Source organism: Thermobia domestica, chromosome 11 (assembly GCF_964235325.1).
Source record: "Thermobia domestica chromosome 11, izTheDome1.hap1.1, whole genome shotgun sequence".
NCBI classification, from domain to species: domain Eukaryota; kingdom Metazoa; phylum Arthropoda; class Insecta; order Zygentoma; family Lepismatidae; genus Thermobia; species Thermobia domestica.
In genome coordinates, this window is record NC_137464.1 from 193,064,725 (window position 1) to 193,088,921 (window position 24,197).

Here is a 24,197-nt window from a genome sequence, read left to right on the forward strand (position 1 = left end):
AATAATAGCACAATCAGCTTCCAGAAGCTATCCTTGATCAAAGGTACACTTTCATATTTTGCAGCACACATTTTAAGTTAGATTAAAATCAAAATGTCCTGGATTACTAAGAGCTTTTACATGACACTAAAGCACTAAAAGTGATATTTACCATATAAACGCAAACACAGCAATGGCAAGGCTTCCACAACTAACGACCAAACACACCAATGGGAAGACAATCATAATGGCCAATGTACCGAGCAATCCCTTGAGAAAATAATTCCATAAACGATTCATGTGCCGCGTAAGTCCTTTTCCAATAAAACCTGCAACCGAAAAGCACACATTACATTAAACTAACAAAAGGAAAGGAAAGGAAGAAAAAATCTTTCGAAGGTACTCAATATCTACACGATTTAATTTTTCTGGAATTTTATAAATAATGTGATGCACATCTTTGGAACTCTTTTTGTACAATTAAGTTCTGAAACAATCCCTTTTCATTAATGAGCTTTTTTTAATAGCATCGTCGGCAACTGACGAATTATAGTCAGTATTCTAAAACAAATCAAACTGTCCTTTAGATTTAAAGATAATGAACTAAATTGGTACACCATAAAAGTATAATAATTTATTTATTGATGAAAGTGGCACCATAGCCAAAGTCTTAAATTGGTCTCATAAAAGAAAAAAAAACACAAATGTAAACAAGTCATGAAAAGTATATTACAAAAAATGTAAAAACATGGAAGAAGAAATATAGCAATAACCTATATATATATATATATATATATAAACAGTATTTATGTAAATTTTAACAATATAATACACTATACTTGCAGAGAATTGTCTAAAAAGAAAAGAAATATGTATAATACTTTGACATACTATTTTAAATTTTAAAAAATGTTTATAATATTAATTTTTATTCTGTACTCATTATTGAGGAAAGTAACAGAACTAAGGCCTTTGCTTAATCACATAAAAATAATAATAATAATAATAATAATAATAATAATAATAATAATAATAATAATAATAGTAATAATAATAATAATAATAATAATAATAATAATAATAATAATAATAATAATAATAATAATAATAATAATAATAATAATAATAATAATGAAAAGTATATTCCACACAACTTAAAAGCATGAATAAAATCATAAAATAATAATTAGTAAAATACAGAAATTATGTAAAAATTGACAAAAAATGACTTATTCATTAGTAATACTCCTGAGATATTGATTTTTGAGGAAATATCAAGTATTATAATTTCTTATTAATCATTTGAATACTTTTATATATTGGAATACTAAACAAATTATAGTTACAAGAAAAATGTCGAAAATTTCTAGGATTATAAGATGGAGTGCTTACGTACAACAAATCGATGAGATCAACCTCACCATGAATTATACTGTGAATAAATTTGATCTGCTGTCAAGTTCTTCTTTCAACGAGGGAAATTAAATTGAGTTTCAAAAGAATAGCATCATTGGCTAAGATATTAAATTTAAATTTAAATCGACGCCAAGTAAACAACGAAATCAGAACAGCTTCAACAGCTTGGAAGACAGACATCAAATTGCTATTCTGTATCAAAGCAGCATACTCTAAATGAGATCTAGCATAAGGACAATATAGAACTTTACAGATTAATACACTTTTAAAGTCTCTGGCAACCCATTTAATAAGATGTAAGTTTCTTCTGGCCTTTGACAAAATATCAACGTGTTCATTTAACAGTAATTTATTACTCCTAACAATACCAAGATCTTTGGTAGTTGAAACCATTTCAATTTTATGATCATTAATCTTGTACTGATAAACTGATACATTGGTTTCCCTCAAATATAAAATTGTTTAGTTTTATTCATATTCAGAGGAAATAAATTACTTAAACCATTCAAAGATTGAATTAATGCCTGCCTGTAATATAAAATGATTCTGATAATTCTGGATACTGATTCTGATAAAATGATTCTGATCGTCAGCATACAAAAGAAAAGGACAATTTAAAGAATTATCAACATAGTTCACATACATAATAAATAATGACGGTCCCAAATTAGATCATTGTGGGATACCAGAAGAAATATTATACACGGATGATTTACAACCCATATCGAACCAGAAATTTACGATTAAATAGATAAGAGGCAAAACCAAAGTATTAGAGACTTAAGAACATCGAAAAGACAAAACTTTTTGAGAACATGATGAGAAATCTTATCAAAAGCTTTAGCGAAATCGAAGTGGACCGTGTCCACTTGAACTTTATTAGAAACCACAGAAGTAACAAAGTTAGAAATCTATTTAAGTTCAATTCAGTTGATTTATCGTTTATAACGCCGTATTGTTCGGAGACAATGCGATGTTGAATATAGTTGTATAAATATTTAAAAATAAGTTGGTCAAAAATCTTCGGCGTAACATCACGTACAGAAATTGGTTTATAATCTGTTATAGCCTTACCATCAGATTTAGGAATTGGGGTTACAGCTACCACTTGCCATACACTCGGATAAATATGAGAAGCTAAACTCCACTTAAACAAAGATGTCAAAACTGCAGCAATTAATTCAGAGGTGCCTTTAACTATAAAAATCGGTACAGAATCCAGACCTAAAATCGGTACAGAATCCAGACCTACAGAAGCTTTAATACTTAAACCACTTATAAGTTGAATTACTTGTTCAACAGTAACATATAATTCATCACTACAAACCTGATTAACCATATCATGACTTTGAATTGAATCATTCTTATGATAAACAGCTTCAAACTGCTTAGCCATAAATTCGGTTAACAGTTGTGGGTTAGATATAAACTCATCATTAACCAACACCGCCTTATTAGTTTCCTTAATATTCAATATTTTCTCAGGATGTTTCCAAATTTTTTTAGGATTATTCTTTCAGCTACTTTCAATTATACTAAAATAATATACTTTTCTCGAGAACTTGCTTTTTAAAATTTTGATGACATCTAGAAAAAAGCAACTGATTTCTTTTATATTTCTTATGAGCATTAATCTTCTTGTTAACATAGCTAGAGTACGAGAATACCATCTCGGATATTTAGAATTTATTTTAACTGCTACTAGAACACTGTTATTAACCGTATCCACAACAGTATCATGAACCTTTTGTGCAATGAGATTAATATCTTTACTCAACAAAATATTAGTCTATGCTACTCCTTAAATTTCTCTATATAAAGAAAGATAGTCACCTTTGATCAGGAGAGATCATGGATAGAACATTTTCAGTAGATTTATCGTGTTTGTTGCGTAAGATTAGATCAAGACTTGAGACCGTACCATCTACATTTAAGTTCATACTATTAAAAAAAAATTAGCTTTGAATTTTGAGTAATAACTTATATCACGAGGAAAAATTCTATCAGTCCAGTCAATTTTAGATATGTTCAAGTCACTAAAATCACTATGAAATAGTCAAAAAATTCACTTTCGAAACAATAAAATTCCAATAATTCACGAAATTTATAACAGAATATGTTGGATAAAAATAATAACACGCAATCAATAAGTTTTTTCCCTTCACTATATCCATTTCAATTCATACACATTTAATCTCAATTTCTAAATTAAACTCCGTTAACAACTTATATTCCTTTTAACAGTAACTAAAACATCACCTCCACGACTCTGCTTAGAAAAATAATCTCTATCAGAGCGAAAACATTTATATACTTTAGGAAAATAATCATAGGAATCATTAAACCAAGATTCTGTTACATAATATCAAATGAAAAATTAGCAATAACTGTATAAAATATTATTCTTGGTTCTCAAGCCTTGAACATTTTGATACCAAATATGCAACTTCATTATAAACCAGTTATTATTATTATCATTGTTATCCTGTTTTTCAGCATTAGTTGTTAAAAGTCTCAAACAGAAAGGACCAATTAGTATACCACTAGGCCAGATCGCAGGATCATTTTTAATTTCAAAATCTGTATCCAATACTTCAACATGAAAAGACGCAGAAGTATCATATTTAGTTTTTAATCTCGTGCACTTCGCATAGGTTACATTCATTTCATTCACAATACTCTCTATATCACTTTCACAGTTGGATAATAATAATTATCTTTATTTCAGTGAAGCGAATAGCTTTTGGCAAAATTCCATCATGTGATATCGGAGCACTACATTGCAATGGAATAATAATACTAACGGTAATAATAGTGATAATAATAAATAATAAAACAGTAAAAGAGAGGAGCACTAAATATAAAACCCAATGAAGATGAAACTCAATTACGCAGAAATAATTCTTTGTCAATGCTGTAAAAATGATCAAGTTCTCGATCTATCTAAAACAACGAAAATCTAAGAACAGCAGTCTTAATATTACATTTTAGCATAATGTTTCTGAGCGTAATTATTTAAAAAACTATCGTCATATCTCATAAAATTTTCACTTGCTTAATACTGTGTCTAAAATGTGCTTAAAGAATCTGTCAATCTTCATAAAACTTCATATTTCCAATTCAGAACTACTAACATCGTGCTATTTCTTATGCTTTGATTGGGTACTTTGAAACCTATGTTTCGTAAACAGTATTCACTGATATAAACATTATCTAGTACTTTTTGCATGCACTCTATCGATTTTTTTTCTTCTGTTCGTAAGGCTCTACAAACCCCAACAGTCATTCCAATATTCATAGCTTTGTGAATAGCAGCTCACTTTCATCTTAAAACAAAGCAGTAGAATAAAACAGTTTTGCACAGATTTTATCTTGTTTGTAAAAGTTTTAGAAAGTGCTGTTCCAAATTACTGAATCAAATTCCAGTTTTGGTCTTTCAAAGTAACTTATATAAGTATACATACGTTTTATCACTTAATGTTACGTTTGGTTCACAATTTTCTTTGTTGATCTCGCACACACAAACTGGTCATATAGAACAGTGACACCAAAGCAAACTATGTTTACTAAATAAAATTCAAATTATTTTCTAAGTACGTGGCATTAGGAAATAGAGGAGAAGCACTTTCTAAACCAATATACATTATTTTCATATCAATTTCCTACAGATTTTAAGAATAATACACGTATTTGTAAATGTATTCACTCTAAGTGTTATTTATCAATTCCATTGTTCTTAATAAGCGACATACTGATCCTGACTGTACGCATAATATAATGAAACTTAAGTCCTTTACTGATGGCACTATACACAGTTATCAGTATCTTGTATGATATTGTACCTTACCATCAGTAATATCATCGAGATAAAACCATTCATGTTCAAGTGCACTAAAGCGCGTCCTTGGACACAAACACTCTGATTAAAACCTGAGTAAACAGATCCCATCTCATATGGTTTTACTGTTAAAAATGAGACGTAAGGCACCTCCATCAATTAATAAGAACGTGAACGAATCAATCAATTAATAAGACTATACACTGTAACTTACCAGTATCTGGCTTCGTTTCAAAGTGCGTCCGAGATTTCGATATATGCCTCCATAAAGACAACAATCGTGAGCATAACGTAGGTGTAAGTGACGACTTACGAGGGAACAGAGTACCATTCACCTGGGACAATTCAAGATCTGGCATAAATGGATCTATACAGAAGAGAGCACGTAGGCTCACAGGACTGCACCATGGAATTACCACCTAAATTAAACAACCGTAAATTACTTTACAGCCGTAAGTGAAAGAACCATGCATCATAATAATAGATAAAAGAGACTTTTCTATATATATACTTTTCAGAATATAAACTTTTATTAACTGTGTAACGCTAACAAGGAAAGTTCGGGAGAAAGCACTCGCCTCCAGTAAAAATAAGCATGCCATTTGAAGGACCAATTCATACTGATTACAAAAAGCTAATAAAATTCTTATACGATTGAGAAGTTTTCGAGGGATTTAACTTGGAAGTTTATATGAAAAAATGAGTATATGTGCATTTAAACGCGTTAGGTACATTATTAGCAACGAATATTGACATACGAATTGAAATCTATCAGAGGTAACAGAAAAAAACTGTTTTGCAATAACTAACGCGTTTGTTAGTTAAAATTAGTCATTAAACTGTTGACAACAATGATAGGTTAGAGATGAAAATTGATCACTGCTGTTCTTCTGTTCAATGAAGAAATGTCGCAGGCAAAATACTTCCTTGCACCATGAACATTTTATGTGTGCAATTGCGTTGCATCTGTCAAGGGACTAGTTCGCATAACCAAAGCAAAAACCAAATTCGACAGGTGATTCAAAAGTTATATAATTTGTTCGGTAACTTGCCTTGTGGAATGCAAACTAAAACAATCCAATGTATCGCGGTGATCGGAACTGATTCATTAACATGGAGATTAACTTTATTTGATTGTTTCGTTAGTACATCATGATTCCAGATGAAGAAGTTTCATACCATGTACAAATCTCCTGCCATAATCTTTGATTGGTCGGAATCCAAACACATCAAATGGTTGTACAAATCGTGTGTAGTTCTTTGGTATATTCTCAACCCCGTCATCCAACATGCAATGGACAGTTTGTCTGTGAATAGACCCCACTGATTAAGCAGTAGGAAGTTCAAACAATGAGGCTGCATAATAACGGTAGGTCGCTAGGAGGCGCAATCGTGCATTTAATGTTAAATCTCTCGAAAAGTTCTCAACCTTACAGGAACTTCATTAGATTGTCGTAATCAGCATCAATTGGTCTTTCAAATGCCATACTTAGTTTCGCTGCAGGCAAGTACTTTCTCCCAAACTTCCCTTGTACGTTCACCAAATAAGCAAAAATCTGTTTCACTTACTATTAAATTCTAATTACTTCTTAGCTCGCGCCAAGTGAGCTTTGTGGTGGACAAACATAGTGTGCGTGGGTTTTCTCCGGGTTCTCTCGTTTCCTCCCACTTTCTTCATTCCATCACTTTATTCAGTTCTCATCATCACCGTCTTCTTTAGCCTAGCCGGTATAACTGCGGACGTAAAACTTAAATATTTCATTTTTCAGTTCTTCTAATTATTTCTTACGTTTTATCTAAAAACATTTTTCAATAATAACAACACTTTATTGAAAAACAAAACCAAATTCAACTGAATAATATCAAAATTAGTTCTTGTATACCTTGAAGATAATACACTGACTTAAAATTCTACAATGACATTAATTCTGCTTCAAACAGAACTTTCTGAACCAGTATCCACAATATAAAAGTGGTATTAAATTGTATCCTGCAATCTTAAAGGCGAGATATTGTGGTGGGGAACGACACACATTATGAAGATTGTGCATCTGTCAACTGCACTGAATTTAAGCCTCGGTCTTGATTCGGAGCTATTTTAATAATAAATTCCGTTCTTCATAACCTAGGAGTTGCATACAGACGCAAAATACAAAAACTACTATATTTTACAATAGTGTACTAGTGATATTAATTAATGCATTTTCTTTTTACTTATTTATTTAATTTTAATTTTCTCGGATTTTACTGCAGATCTTCACACTTCAAAGTATCAAAATGAAAAGAATGATTAGGCTCCATATTCGTCACATTCAAGGAGATAAGCCGAAAATTAAGCTCACTGTCCAAGAAATACTTCCAAGCAAATAGTAACTATCCACTATGTGCAGTGAGTACGAGCTAGCAGTTCAAATGCAGACAGTTAATTGCAGAAAATCAAAATGAACTTTCTCTGTAACTGAACGGGACGTGATCAGTTGAGCGCATCCCTAATAAAATAAAATACAATAAAATAAAATATAATTGGTTGCATAAAATGGACATTAATGATTCTCTTTTGTATTAGATTTACAAATAATGATTTTAACAGAAATCTCATAGAGGCTCTACATATATTTCTACTTTTCAACCTACCAACACCAACGTTTGATATTGTATTGGTGATGAAACTTATCCCACCATTGCTTTAAAAAAATCATTTATATACATACGACTAGGAATTGTATAGTTCGAATATGGCATTTGAAGCATTGGAAATGCAAAACACAACTGTCACTCACCACTCTTATAAAATCTCTGGAAAATGGCGGACAGTCAACACGTTAGGAGAGTATATTGATTTTGATACACTGAATAGAAATTCTCGAAATATCTTCTACTTATATCTCAAGACCTCAAGAAATATTGAGAAAGCAATTTCTTTTGTGCATATATATTTAAAATAGTGTTTTTAATCAATAAAAGAGTAATTCGAGTGTTGTTTTAAAATCACTTAAATTACGAAATGACCAAAGGGTTGAAAGTCTTCGTTCTGACGACTATATCCAGTTTAGGAAAAGCTATTTGACAGCCATAATCATTTACAAGTTACAGTCTATTATCGTCACCTGCAAAAATATATTGGAAACACATTTTCAGAAAGAAAGTTTTTATTAAAGACTGTACTGCAAAACTCTTTTGTATTCTTAAATGTGTACCTACCCCGAAAAAAAACATTGCATTCCACGTCCAGCTCCACGTGCGATGGCAATAATTAATCCACCTCCAGAACGGCCATCTTGTAGTTGTTGTTCGTACTACTTCTTTTTCAACAAGGAACACAGGCTAAAAGAAAAACGAATTATTAGTTGTTTCAGGAGTAATGAAATCATACGATTTAATGTCACACTTTTATTGCCTAAAGCTAAAGAAGACAATGATAAATTATAGAATGATGATCGTATCATTAGGGGACTAATTATAAGTTGCCAAGAAATGTAAAGATTCATTTCAAAACACGCTGACAAACGTGTTATGAGGCTGTTACCTTGTGTGCTGTGTATAATCACAGGTTTATGTAGCATTCCTGTGGCGAGGCATTAGCGCACGCGCATTGTTGTTCAGGTGGCGAGGCACTTTCGCTTTCTTTCCCCGGACGAAACATGATGTGCGACTGAACAACGGAAGTGTTGCTACTGGATATGACCACCGCACCCTGAAGGTACACACCCATCGGACATCTAAAGGAGAATACAGGCTGTACTAGGTGACAAATGTATATAGAACAAAACAAGTGAAAGGATTGTCGTGCTAGTCGAAACACAATGAAGGACGATTAGCGGATAGGATAATTGACAAAACTGCACTTGTGAGTTAACAGTGACTGTTGTAGACAATCTCATTTAAGGAGACGAGAAGAATGAATCTCATATCCCGCAGTTCTTTAGCGGCACCTTCATTGCTCAGTCACACATCATGTTGCGTCCGAGGAAAAAATGAGAAAATGTTGAGTCAAAAATGCCTCGTTACCTGGACGACAGCATGCATGCGCTGATCCCCTGCTACGGACAACAATGTCACATACACCTATGAGTATACACCACACATAAAGTGTCACATGTAATGTATACGTCATTATATTTTGAAATGGGCATTTTTCATTTGTTGGTACCTAATAAATAAATAAATAAAAGAAGACCTATACAGATCTACCTCTCTCTCTGCATATACAGTGAGTGATCACTGAATTGCGACCACCCCTCTACACAAGAAGGCGGGAGTGCTTATGACATGACCACTGGGAGTATTACAGAGAAAGAAACACTCGAGGCTTCATGTTAGCAGACAGCACATTGTTACAATGGTAGGTGGGCAGGATTTGTCCGCAATCAAAAAGGGCATTGACTGTGGGTGCCCGAGCAACAAGTGCGTCAATAACCCAGACAGCAACATTTGTCGGATGCGCCCGCTTCAATGTAGTAAAGGTGTGCAAACTGAGGTAACAACTTCCAAGACGCGAAACTGCAGGGGAGTACGGAAAGTCACACCGCGGAGCGAGTGTCGCGTCAAACTGCTCATGACAGCCAAACGAACCATCAGTGTCCGGGAATTATGTGACCAATACAATAGTGGAAGTATAACACCAATATCCCACGCAATTATGCAGCGTAAACTGGCACGCATGAAGTTTCACAGCAAACAACCCACTCCTCACGACATGTCACCGCCGACTTCGTTGTGCTTGGGCACAGGAGTATGCTAATTGGACCGCGGATGATTGGAAAATTGTGTGTTGGTCCGATGAAACACACTTTGTGTTACACCCCTCGGACGGGTACGCCAACAGCGCAAAGCTATGGATCCCTCGTCCATGGTGCGTACTGTACAGGCAGGTGGGAGTGGCTGTATGGTTTGAGGATGCTTCTGTTGACATGGACTGGGACCGTTGGTGTGCATGAACCACAGTGTGACATCCGTTGTGTATCTGCAGGTGTTAGGGATGCAGGTGTATACCATATAATGCAACACATCTACCCACTCACAGATGGGATTTTCCAGGACGAGGATGCACCATGCCACCGAGCCAGAACTATACTTGCTTGGCTTAAGGAACACTCCACGGAACCGCAGGATGTGAATTGGCCTAATTCACCGCAACTTCATCCTATAGCACATCTATGTGATGATATAGAACGAGTTCTTCGCGCCATGAGTTCTGTACAGACATCGGTAGCTCACTGTGAGATGCCATCACGAATGTGTGTGCCAGATTCCCGTGGAAGTACATTTGCAACTTGCGGAATCTATGCCTTGCCACGTCCAGGTCGTCCTTCGAGCAAAAAATGGACAAACAAAGTATTAGGTACGTGGTCGCAATTCAGTAAGCACTCAATGTATATATGTATGGTGTTCTACTATAGAATCCCAAACGATGCGATTTCGAATTAAATTCGTGACTATGAGTAACGAAAATGAGCTTTCTATCATGAGCATATGTAACCACTCTCCCTAGTTAAAACACTTAGTGTTACATAAATTAATATTAAACTAAAATTCAAATCTGGATTTCGACATTCCAAACGATTATTAATGACTTAGTATAATCAAATATTTATCTTTATTAGCGTATTTACCATAGCTGATAAACAAATTAACCATACATACGATATTTGCAACTTATTAGGCAGAAATACAATTAATTTGCAATACATTTAGACAGCGATGTAATTAAAAGATATACAACATACATAGAAAACAATTATTTTAAAATCACTTCTTCATTTCATGTAATTATTTAAAATTCTGAATTGCACACAAGCAGGCAGGATTACTACTTTCTTTAGCATATGAGCACAGTAAAGCAAAATAGCAAATAGACAGACACTCAAAATCAAATAATACAATATCGGCAACCAGAATAATATCAGAAAAGAAAATTAACAGAAAAGATTTCAAATAAAATTTTATGAAGAACGAAATACCTAGGTGTGGACATTGTTCAGTATTACGACTGTATAGGTACAAACTACGACAAATAATACAAGAAAAATTCTGAAAGTATGGTGAAAGGCATTATTATAACAAATTGGAAGTAGTCTTAAACAAGTGTTTGGATTGGTTCCTGAGGCATTTTATGCCGGAAGATCCATTTTCAATCTTTCTTTCTTCCGATTTCGATTTTTGGGACACTAAACGGAGCTCTTGGATATTAGTAAAACAGAAAATATTGAGTCAATGCTATGTAATCACGATAGAAAAAGACAACAAATACCAGTTAAAGAGCTTTAAATGATGTTACATAAGATTAAGGCATTAAGCTAAAATTTGTGAAAATAAAATCTAATCTTTCGCCTTCCTTCCTTTCAATTTTCGTTCAAGCTGTTACCAAATGTACGTTAACTTCAAATTATGATTGAAAATTAAAGGCTAATTGGCATTTAAAGTAAATGCATGGTGTATATTGTAAGCATCAACATTTAACTATTCAGTTGAACATTTTATCAATAGCTACTTTTTCTTTTGTCAAACAACTCAATATTTAATGTCAGTTACGTTAACGACACCGATTTATTTAAAATCTAATTTTTACTAAGACATTACGAGCATAAATGATTTAACTGATCGTGCCTAGTGGCTGTGAGCAATTAAATTTTTAATATATAAATAATGATATAATAATGTAAGTGCAATTTGAGGAGGAGGGAGAAAATAGTCTTCTTACTGACGCCCCTATGACACCCAAAGCTTTGGCCAGCCAAGTGCAGTTTAGGACGGATAAATCTAGTTACAAGATTAAGATATCTTCACATATAAATGTTAGACTGAGTGTGGGTAAATAACAATGTTTTATGTCATCTCTACATTATGTGTATAATTTTAAACAGCAACGCAATCAATCAAGTTGTATAATACCAAATATCTATTTATGCCATCAACAATGTTTTATTACTGTCATTATTATTATTTACACAATTATAAGTTACAACATACTAAATACCTGTAACTATGTAAGAAATACTTCATGTAACTTAGCTGTAAATAATGACACTTCCGGACCACACTTTTGGAATATTTCTTGTAATTCAAATATGACTTTCAGGAAAGACGATAAATTGCTTACAACATATGAATCAGAACACGTTCAATCCCTCTAACTGAGACGGATTTCTTTTTTAAAAAAGTATGCTAGTATTGTCTATTACGCTAGGAATTAATAAAACTTCCGCTGATCAAATTGTAAGCGTCATCAGAGTTTATAAAAAATATCAAGGGAATATAAATACAGAGAGGTAACAGAACACATTAATAAGTAAGAATGAAAACTCTCAAAAGTAGTTACCCTAACTATAATTCAAGAAAATCATTCGAAAATGCTGTTTGTCTTTTAATTGCTTTGTGAACTGGAGTTTTTGGTTTTGCTGCACGGAATCCTGTACTTTTATATCCTAAATCACCTTAATTCTTATTCAATGAAGTATAGTAATTAAGTTTCTTCAACAGAAAAACGAATGTTTCAAATATTTTCCATTACAACTATACGAACATCTTTCACAACATACAGTATTTCGCGAATGTATATCATAACTGCATAAACATTATTGATTTATGCAAAAACTTCCTCAAATAAGTATTAAAATGATTTGGGTGTTGCAACAATACAAAATTCGTAAGGCAAGAGGAAAATAGATCACAAAATAGTTGACGAGAAAACAGGGTTTTCAAAGATTTGTTTGAACTGTTTCACCTATATCTTCCTAAACTTTTCTTTGTTTTTAGCATCTTATGCCACAAACAGTTTGGTCAGCTAATATATATATATATATATATATATATATATATATATATATATATATATATATATATATATACAGCGAGAGCTGGAATCGAACCCGGGACCCCATGCACCAGAGGTGAACGCTCTACCACTGAGCCATCGCGGCCCCAAACAGATATGCAGTCTGCAGTACTTAAGCAATAAAATATTCAAGGATATAGGCACAAAACTTATGCTAAACAACTGAACTCAACTGTTTACAACTGAATTCATATGGGAACTTCAACCTAAATGAACAAAAGTCAACAACTATTGCCTTTAAAGACGCTACAAAATACCCTGTATTTTCACAAGTTTGCAAGTTCGCCTTTCCTTGGGCAGCTTCCAACACTTTCAGTATATTTCAATTATACTATAATTACAAGACTAATGAAAAATGGATATACAATTAACTGGACTTCAAATTTTATCACTTTAGTTTCTTCAGGAGATGTAAGTTCAAACACAATGGAACGTAAACAACAACGAAAATTTTTATTTCCTGAAAGTCAAACGATTTGAGCAAGCGAGGACAAGCTGCAACAGAAAAAAGCGAAGCCAAAACATACTGTTTCCCCCTCTACCTGGCTCGGGTCAGATCGGGGGGTTGTTATGGATGTCGCTGTTTCACTTAAAACTGTTGGAATGACTTCGGAGTGGCCCTGGAAATTTCTACGGACTGCCCAGTTCGTTGGAATCCATATCTGCGTTTTCCACTGGAAGCTTCTGGTTGGTGTTTTCACTTTCCGCAGTTCTTTAGCCAACACTGGTTCCCTCTGAAATGATAAAATAAACCAATATACTTGCTGAGGGCACACTCGAAATATACTAAATTGAACTCAGTTAGTTTCCTTTAGAGCTTATTTTAAAAATTACGAATAGTAATACATTTTTAATTTAAATATTTCTCCCTATTTCTAATTTACTCATAATTTTTTTCCTTAAATAAATCCCATTATAGTATGCTCTACAAGTAATAAAAATAACCATCTAAAAAGCTCTCTTATATTTGTATTAAGTGGCACTATGGTAATATCTTATGCTGGGAACGTGGAAGTGTTACAGCTCGGAAATGAAATGTGAGACATGCATCCGGGTTGCTCACAAATAACGTATGATTCTTTGTCATATTTTTTTGATGTGAAATAAGCCACATAAGTAACAACACACGTGAGAAGATGACGTTAAGGGGAAAAAAAAGGGGGAGATTTTTTTTTTTTTTTGCCTGGAAACTTTTCCAAAATCCAATAACACAAAAACTACTTCTATAGTTTTAGACATGACGCATGCTAAATTATCGAAACTAGTCGATATGTTGTGTTTACAATGTATAGGTTGACAGTTAAAATCAATCTATCAGCTTAAAAATCTGGTTTTTCAAAAATTTCTTCTCTACTAGCAACACTGGGAGCACCAAACTCACCAGATGATGCATAACGGATGTCTGTACGTTATAGCATAAAACAGAATAAAAATCAGTGGAATACAATTTTATTCGGAAAATTATGAAACTTAGTTACACACTAACGTGGTTGGCAACCCTTGTCTACTAACATGGTTGGCACTTTGAGGGGGCAGACTACTAAATATTTTTCAAAAACTAACAATTTTTCTTTTGCGTTTTTCATAAATGAAAAGAGATAATGAAATGTAACTTACCTCAATAATAGATAATGTTATTCTACACCCGAAAATACTAATCGGAAGAATTTTCAGTGCTGCCATCCATAGAAATTACAGTGTGACCAGAATTTGAATTACCCAAAAATCTAGGTTAAGGCAACAACTAGAAAAATAAACTCAACGGTAAATGATGACTTATCATGCTAACTGTGTTCCTTGTTAACTACTTTTTAAATAATATTTGTATTTATTTTGTAATTTATTTATTTTGTAATAACGTATGTAAGTTATTACAGAATAAATATACATATTATTTTTAAAAAGTAGTTAACAAGGAACACAGACAGCATGATAAGTCATCAATTACCGTTGAGTTAATTTTTCTAGTCGTTGCCTTAACCTAGATTTTTGGGTAATTCAAATTCTGGTCACACTGTAATTTCTATGGATGGCAGCACTGAAAATTCTTCCGATTAGTATTTTCGGGTGTAGAATAACATTATCTATTATTGAGGTAAGTTAAATTTCGTTATCTCTTTTCATTTACGAAAAACTGGCAAAAGAAAAATTGTTAGTTTTTGAAAAATACTTAGTAGTCTGCCCCTTTAAGCTGTAGGTACACGACCACAGGCGCTCCCCGATGTCTCCGGGGTCGTCACTGCCCACGCAAACAGAACACCCAGCTACTCACAGAACACTTATAGCGTTACAGTATGTGTCACCTGCATCATCCTAGCATTGCAGACATAGACTGAAATCCACACGTAACAGATTCACATACATATTTACACTCCTCGTGTTGTGTTGTTCAATGATCTACAAACTACAAGCAGCACGTCCTTTACAGCTATGATCAGCCTGCCCCCTACTGTGGCTGCTAGGCTGGAACTTTCAAACTACGATTAGCAACCTCTACAAGTACATACATTCAGCGGTGCGAATTTCGTTCAAATTGCTACAATGAATATGAGATGCTGTTCTTAGACTCATTTTCATCAGTATATATATAAAATTAATCTCCTAAAATACCTACTTCAAAATGGTAAAAGCATAATCACACACGCTACACATATTTTTTTCTACACGTTTCATCAGACAGAATGGAGAAAAAGTAGAAAGAAATGAAAAAGTTAAATAAAAGGACAGAAATGTAGACATGAAACGTCCATGAAACGGCCATGTTGGAATATAGATAGATACATAAATAAAAATGTAATTATAGATAACTTGTATAACTGACTTTTTATTTATCAATTACATACCTCACGCATAAAAGCCAGATCTCTGTTCAAAAAGTATACTGTCTGGTGAAGTTTCTGGTTATTGCAAAGCATCAAAGCTTCTTCATGAGCACTCCACTGACACTCCTCAATAAAATGGCTCTGTTAAATAAAAAATACAATATATGTAGTTGAGTAATCCACAGATTACAACAGAAGCAAGTATACACTTTACTACGCAACTATGAACATTTAAGGCTGCAAAATATTTGTAGCTCTTTTTCAAATTACTGTGTGTTCCTCAGTCAATTTTTCTTCCAATATTTCGAGGTCAACACTCGGACGCTCATTTCCAAGGGCACACAACGACTTTAAGCTCTTTTCCATAACACGATCTTAACATTTGTGTGTGTGTGTGTCAAGAGTGGTAATTTACGAATATTGCGTGAATTATATCTATGCTTATATTCACCTGCCTTTCCTCATATGTAATTGTTTGCTTTTGTTATTTTACTATATACACAATGTATGTACGAATGTCCTAAGGATAATATACTAACCTTTTTACTAACACATTTTTTAAATTATTATTTGTGTTTTAGATTTTCCATCCGACGGATTCTTAGTCAGAACATAGTTCTAATCACTCACCAGACAGTTAATTTAAATCATAATGTGAACATTACTAAGTGAGGATTTTTTTATTTAGAAAAACAACACAGGCTTAATGCCTAGTTATAGTGTCGTATAATACATACACAGACATATATATACATTTATCCGTACAATTAATCAATTCAGTTCGAGCGTCAGGTACTCGGTAATAATCCTGTTTCTAAATACATATTCTGACATACTGAATATATCTAAAACATTAGTTTTATAACTTAATTCATTGTAGGAGTCACACATTCTCCACAGCGGAGATTTACTGAGAATATTTGTTCGTGCCCTTTCACAGGAAAATATACCAGTATTCCCTGGTCTTGTTCTGCCTGTTGGAACGCTCAGATATACTTTCGTGAGTAGCCCTGGACAGTAAATTTTATTATTTAATACTTTATATAAAAATAGTAAATCAAACATCTTTCGTCGATTCGTCAACGCTAGGAAATTCAAACTCCTTACTAAGTCTACGTAGAGAATCTGTTTGGGATAGAAAGCTGTTTTCTTGTACGTAAGCATTTTTAGAAATTTAAATTGTATGTTTTCTATTGCTTGTAAGTATTTATTTACATTCGGTGTCCAAATAACGCACGCATATTCTAAGTGGGACCTTACGTACAAATTATAAAGTTTAATGAATGTTGACTCTTTTCTAAACTCTTTACCAATACTATAGATAAAGCCGAGGTTTCTGAATGCAGCGTTAGAGATTGCATCGATGTGATGAGAGAAGGTCAATTTTGAATCAAAAATTACTCCTAAATCTTTAACTGAATTTGATTTACACAGAGATATGCCATTAATTATATACGGATAATTGATGGGATTTTCTTTCCTAGAGAACGATAAAGACTTGCATTTAGAGATATTCAATGAAAGTTTGTTTTTATCACACCATTGCTCCAATCCTGCTCGAGTTGTGTGAAGTTATTCATTGTGCTTATTTTAGAATATAATTTGAGATCATCGGCAAACAACAGAAAGTGAGAGTTTTTAACATAGGTTGAAGTATCATTAATTACAAGAAGAAATAATAGCGGACCCAAATGGGATCCTTGAGGAACACCTGATAATGTGGTAAATTTCGTGGTAATATATCCCTTGTAAGAGAAAGCTTGCTCTCGATTGCACAAGTAGGAAGCGAAGTACTCTACTGCTCGTTTAAAAAAATTGAAAGATGCCAATTTCTGTAGCAGCACGTCATGGTCAACTCTGCCGAAAGCCTTACTGAAATCCGTATAAATGACGTCCACTTGACCGCCTTTGTCTAATTCTCTTGCTATGTAATCCGCTACTATTGCTAGTTTGGTTGTTGTGGATTTATTCCTTAAAAATCCGTATTGATGTTCAGATATGACAGGCTTTACATGGTTTAAAATTATGTTGTATAATATGGTTTCAAGAACTTTGCCAAAGGGAGATAGGATGGCTACTGGTCTGAAGTTCTCTATCTCATTCCTGTTTCCGAATTTAGGAATAGGGCAAATGAGACCTTCTTTCCATTTATTCGGAAATATATTGGTTTTAATAGACATATTAAAGATAATATGGAGTGGATGCTTGAATATATCTAAACAGCCCTTCACCACATACGGTGGAATGCCATCTATACTACAAGATATTTTAGGTTTCAGCGCTTTAATAGCCTGCTCAATCTCCTCTAATTCTATTTCCTTTATATGAAAAGTGTCTAATATACTACATTCCGAATTATTTGTTATTAGATAATTCGTGTCGTATTTGGCGGGTACACTACTATATACTGACTGAAAATAATGCGCGAATGCCTGAGAAATTTCTTTGTTATGTTTTAACTCGTTACCATTATATGTTAGAGAATTTGACGAAAGATGCTTGGTTTTACTTTTAATAAAATACCAGAACTGCCGTGGGTCTTTTTCTACAGTAAATTCAGAATGTGAAATAAATGCCTTGTACGCTCTCGAAATTTCTGATTTAATTTCTTTTCGTATTTTCAAGAACTGTTCACGATGGTATGCAATACAGGGTGAGCACAGAAACAGTACCTGATTTTAAAGTACCACATAATTAACATTTAATTGAATATTTACATGAAATTTTGTACAGAGCTCAGTAAACTCAAAGTATTTTCCCATCTATATTTTCAGAATCCTAGTTCTGAGCAGGGCAGCTAGAGGGCAGTAACATCGAAAATGTCGTTCACCCCACAGCAACGAAGTTGGTGCGTTTTACAATTTGCAAAAACAAGCAGTTTTGTGAGAGTGCGGCGTGATTTCAAACGACAATTTAATGCTGATCCACCCACACGCAAATCCATTGTGAAGTGGCATAGAACGTTTATTGAGACGGGGTTCATTTGTGATCAAAGAAAAGGACATTCAGGGCGACGTCCAGTCTCCGAGGAAACTGTGGAGCGCGTAAGAGCAGCCTTCGTACACAGCCCACAGAAGTCTACACGTAAAGCTAGCAGAGAGTTGCAGATGCCACAAACAACAGTAAGTGTATGCACCTCCACTACCCGCAACACTGATCGATCTCCAAAAACGCATCAGTGATGCTGTCAACTCCATCACACCGGATATACTTCACAACGTGTGGTTGGAGCTAGATTACCGCCTCGATATTTCGGGCGCGCACATCGAGTGTTTGTGATTTCAATTATTGCTACAAAAAAACTTTTTGAGTTTCTGTATCACTGTTTAAAATTTCAGCAAAACATTCCTTCGCATATTAAATTTACACTAATTTGAAACCTGGGACTGTTTCTGTGCTCACCTTGTATTATTTAACCCCTCTTTCCACTTCTTACGATAGTAAGATTTCCGTTTGATTTTTTTTTTATTATACAGGGTGCGGCACGTAAAACCGGCCCGTAAAGTGAACACATAACTTCAGTCCCCTTAAAACACGTCTGCAACTTCTCTCACTCGCATGAACCTGTTGACTCAATCTCCTGGTTGACTTTCGAGGACTTCTTGTCATTATCTCCTTCACCTGCATCTTTAATTCAGGTGTGCAGACAGATGGTCGTCTGTTCCTGGGAGCATTTTGAACCGATCCTGTACGCCGCCATTTTTCAATCAATTCCTGAATGGTGCTTTTTGCTGGCACAGAACGTCCTGGAAATTTCTCCCGAAACAAATTCTTTGTTTTCACAAAAGATCCAGTGAGAATGAACCCTTCAACAATGGCAACACGCTCGGGTATCGAATACGGCATTATCACACACTGACACTCACCCGGCTTAACACAACGAGGCCTTTCTCTCAACTGGTTTCGACAAGTTTCACTGGCTGCACGTGACTGCTGCACGTCACGTAAGTCGACCCGACCTCGACACGCCATCTCTTGGTAGGATGGTCGATTATTTAAGTGTTGCCAAAAACACAATATACCAGAATATTACGACGGGCCGGTTTTACGTGCCGCACCCTGTATCATAGGTACTGTTGCACGGATAACTGGCATTGACGTGTTTTTTTAGCAGGGACGCATCGGCTGAATACGTTATAAATCATTTCGCAGAATTTTGAAACAGTACAATTATCATCATCATTTTGTAACAGGCACCGTATAATACCGTATAATTGTACACCGTATACCGTATAATAGTACAATGTTTTCAATGCGCCCGATAATAAATAACATTTATATCACGTTCTTTCACTAGTCTTGCAGAGATATTCTGGTAGGTAAAAATTGGACTTTCCACATGTGTATTAAAGTTCCTCTAAGTTCAATTAAGTAATGATTATCAACTTCACTATGTCACTATGAAGCTAAATTTGGTAAGCTAGCGTGACTTTTATGAACAACTCAAACAACGTGTGGCGCCCAGAAGTTTGTCGTCCCACCTTACCGAATGAGTAATTTCACACTGAAAACGTAATTTAAAATAGTAATATTACACACACACACACACATACATATTATATATATATATATATATATATATATATATATATATATATATATATATATATATATATATATATATATATATATATATATATATGATTAATGGGAACAGATTCAGAAATCAGTGTCGTCCATAATGAAGAGTTAAGAAGAAATTCTGGATATAAAATTGATCTGCTGTACTTGAGAGTAGCACAACGGCATTATTCAGATTTTAATGCTATTTTTTATAGATGTGAGAAACAACAATTTGACATGAGGGCTGAATTACATTGTACTTCCAGGAACCGTGCCCAGATCTCCATACAAAAGATGAGTAGATAACTAACGAAGATATTGTACAAGAGGATATGATGGCCTTGTTTAAAGTATATATCGGGTGAATATTTTTAGTTACATTTAGAAATTCTTCAGTATGAAAGTAAGAGCGTGATCTTCATGACAGTGATTTTCCAGCTAAATATACGCATCACACGGCGATTGATCGAACGCTAGTTCCACTTTTTCTCTTTTTCGGATTACAGAAAGTAGATCGGTTTACATCGAATTGATTTAGCAATGCTACTGGTCAGTTAGAAGTATGGTGTCTGCTTTCAGGTGCTGGAATGTTATGTTGGTGTAAGTGAAATGTTACCGAAAGTGAATCGTTATTGAAAATGGTACGACTCTTTTCCACGTTTGTACAATTGAATAATGAAACAGTGTCGGGAAATAGTTTAACAATTGGAAAGACTATACCTACAGATATTGTGGTCACGCGAACACAAATGGGATCCATACAGAAACATCTGCCAACAAACGGATCTCATTCGAGGTCATCAGTGAAAGTGGAGCTTAAGAGATGTTCCTTGGAATTCGTATATAGCAGGCCAAGAGAATTCACCACCTTAACACGACATGATCCGGAGATCAAACCTAGCGCATTCTACTGTCAGCCACAACATTCATCGCCGCCTTGGACTGCAGTGCTTACACATCTAAAACTCATCTTATGTGAGATACGCATCGGATTTAACAACTTCTATTCTCTACTTACTGATATGTTTGAGTTGACAAAAGCTTCTACAATCATATTTCTCATAAGGAGTGTATCGAAAAGTAGTTAGCAACATTGGGGGTGCCGGTGTGCACTTGCGAGGTTGCATAGACGGCAAAACCTGGAAGCACCTGGTCAGTTGAAGTCTTGTAAACGGATAGCTGCGTGCTTGTTGCTGTGTTCCGAGTTGAATGGGAAATGTCGCGTGTGAAACGCGAAGTGAAGTGGGAAATCCTGCACAATTGGTGCACCGTCAAAGGCATAACATACAATCAGATAGGAAAAAAGTGTGGGGTTCATCATACAACTATGAAATCGGTCATTGAGAAATTCGGTGAACATTACAGCTTTGAAGATATGCCGAGGTCCGAGCAAAAAAGGTCCCAGAAACCCTGGACTCGACCGTGAAGTTGTGCGGTTGATACACCAAAATCCATCAATGTCTGTTCGGGATTTGGCTACCAAAGCGAAAACGTCCATAGGAATGACTCAGCGTGTCAACTCCAGACATAATTTGAAGACCTATAAGCAAAAACGTGCGAAACAAACACCAAACCAGAGACAAACGGCACAAACAAGATCCCGCAAGCTGTATGACAACATCGTAAAGTCACCAGAGCGATGTGTGTTGATGGACGATGAAAAGTACCTAAATGAGGACTCAAAAACACTTCCGGGACCCCAATATTATACTGCACGTAATGTTGGGAATGTATGTGCTGCACAGAGGTACGTTGATGTGGAAAAATTTGGGAAAAACGTACTGGTATGGCAGGCAATCTGCTCTTGTGGTTTGCGCTCCGCTATTTTTTATGCAGAATCCACCATAAACTCAGAAGTGTACCGAAAGGAATGTCTACAAAAAAGACTGCTGCCATTGTATAAAAGGCATGCAATCTCCCCCTTGTTTCGGCCCGACTTAGCAGCAGCAAACTATGCTAAGACGAGAGTACGGTGACTCAATGAACAGAACATTGAGTTTGTAGGGAAACACATGAATCCACAAAACTGCCTACAACTCCATCCAATCGAAAGATATTGGGCAATTGTCAAACGCAACTTCCGAAAGAATGATAAACCAGTGCGCAACATGGCGGACTTCAAGAGAAACTGGGCTGCAGCATCGAGGAAATGCACCGTCGAGACTGTGCAACAGTTAATGGCTGGAATTAAACAGAAACTACGTTCATATGTACGACGGGACATGTAAGTTGTATTTTCTTTGTCATGTAGATACATAGAGGTTCTCCATTAATAAAAATGTGGGTTTGCTTTACTTTTTATCTTTTCTTCTGACTTTCCTGACATATGCAATATTGCTAACTACTTTTCGATACACTCCTTAATTCGAAAAACAACTGAGAAACATAAAAGTCACCAAATACACTGTTTGCAAAGAAAATTTTTCCAGCTTTCTGAAAAGTCTCTTTATGCATAAGATGAATTTTGCATCTGATGTGCTTGCATAAACACTAAAATTATAGTTTTAATGCGGAGAAAGGTTCCAAAATCGTTGTAAAAGTCACTTACTGTAGGGAAGTTGTAAATTTCTCTTGTAACAATTAATATGCGATTATTTCGCTTATGTTCATCTTGCTTACGGATACAATATATTAAGTAAAATACAAGGGAAATGAAAAAAGGGAGATCGTGAATATTTTACATAGTTCTTAACCCTTACTCCTATATTTTTGTACATTTAGATTTGAGAGTGAAATCGAAATTAACCATTGCAAGAGATAGACAGAAGGAAAGTATGTTAAATTACTAACTGTATGAAAGTAATAACTTTGTTCTTTCAAATTGTTCGTATTTCATTCGTTGGTAGACTTATACCTTATTGTACATTTTTGTATGAAAATATTCAACCTACTAGTGCAAATATAGATCTTCTTAAAAGAAGACAAATCTACATTAAAAACATAACTGACATAATTAATGTTTCCTTTAATGCCATTACTATTTATTCACTCCTCATATTTTGAAAGTAATTTTACCTGGTTCTATTTCCCTTAATGTGTGTAAAATATACAGATATTTACCTCAGCACTTCTTAATTTATCTCTCATCCAAGGTTGTATTCTTGACAGAACTGGATACATATACTGAATTCGCCTCTTAAGCGACTCTTGAGTTTTCGCTAATTTTCGTTGAACGTTTTCTACAGCTCTGCATAAAGGGAAAAAAACAGAACACTAAATTAGTAGAAAAACAAATATATACAGTGGAGTCTCGTTAATTCGAACTTGGATAATTCGAAATATTGGATAATTCGAACATAAGTCCATTCCCCTTGAAAACTGTATTGAAAACAATAGTAAAAAATCGTGGATAAATCGAACTTTTGAACCTAAGTTTTGGATAATTCGAAGTAAATACAGTTGAAAATTTTTAATGTTGAACAGATGTAAACAGAGAAATACAGTTTTAACGTGTTTTCAGTTATCCAGATGCAGCCATTGGGAAGAGTAATACAAAAGATAAATAGAAGATCTATGTAATGATTAAGATGAAGGCGTGTTGGGGAAGAAGTAAAGATAGAGAACGTGTGCCAATCTCATCTTCTTTCAGAATTGGTTGAAAATTTAATATGAATTATTGATTAAGTCAACCAAATGTTATCAATACCGTATTCCATGCAATAAATGAAATTCAAGATTTATTGACCGTACAGAAACAATCAAATTTAAGCAAATGAGGTTTACGACTTCTTATAAGTGAGAACAG

General features: G+C 34.4%; 1 protein-coding gene across 6 annotated transcripts in view; it reads right to left on the reverse strand.

The window, feature by feature from the left end:
- Positions 1 to 24,197, reverse strand: part of LOC145664628 (uncharacterized) — a 435,530-nt gene that overhangs the window by 32,742 nt on the left and 378,591 nt on the right. For 4 of the 6 annotated variants that reach the window (XM_081731455.1, XM_081731460.1, XM_081731457.1 and 1 more), the window contains 6 exons: positions 23,513 to 23,639; positions 15,911 to 16,030; positions 13,595 to 13,801; positions 8,435 to 8,557; positions 5,448 to 5,652; positions 152 to 308 (listed from right to left, as the gene is read on the reverse strand). In XM_081731455.1, coding sequence (XP_081587581.1) covers positions 152 to 308; positions 5,448 to 5,652; positions 8,435 to 8,557; positions 13,595 to 13,801; positions 15,911 to 16,030; positions 23,513 to 23,639 — 939 coding nt within the window. The remainder of the gene's footprint in view (positions 1 to 151; positions 309 to 5,447; positions 5,653 to 8,434; positions 8,558 to 13,594; positions 13,802 to 15,910; positions 16,031 to 23,512; positions 23,640 to 24,197) is intronic. The other 2 variants (XM_081731459.1, XM_081731461.1) reach the window with 1 other exon arrangement.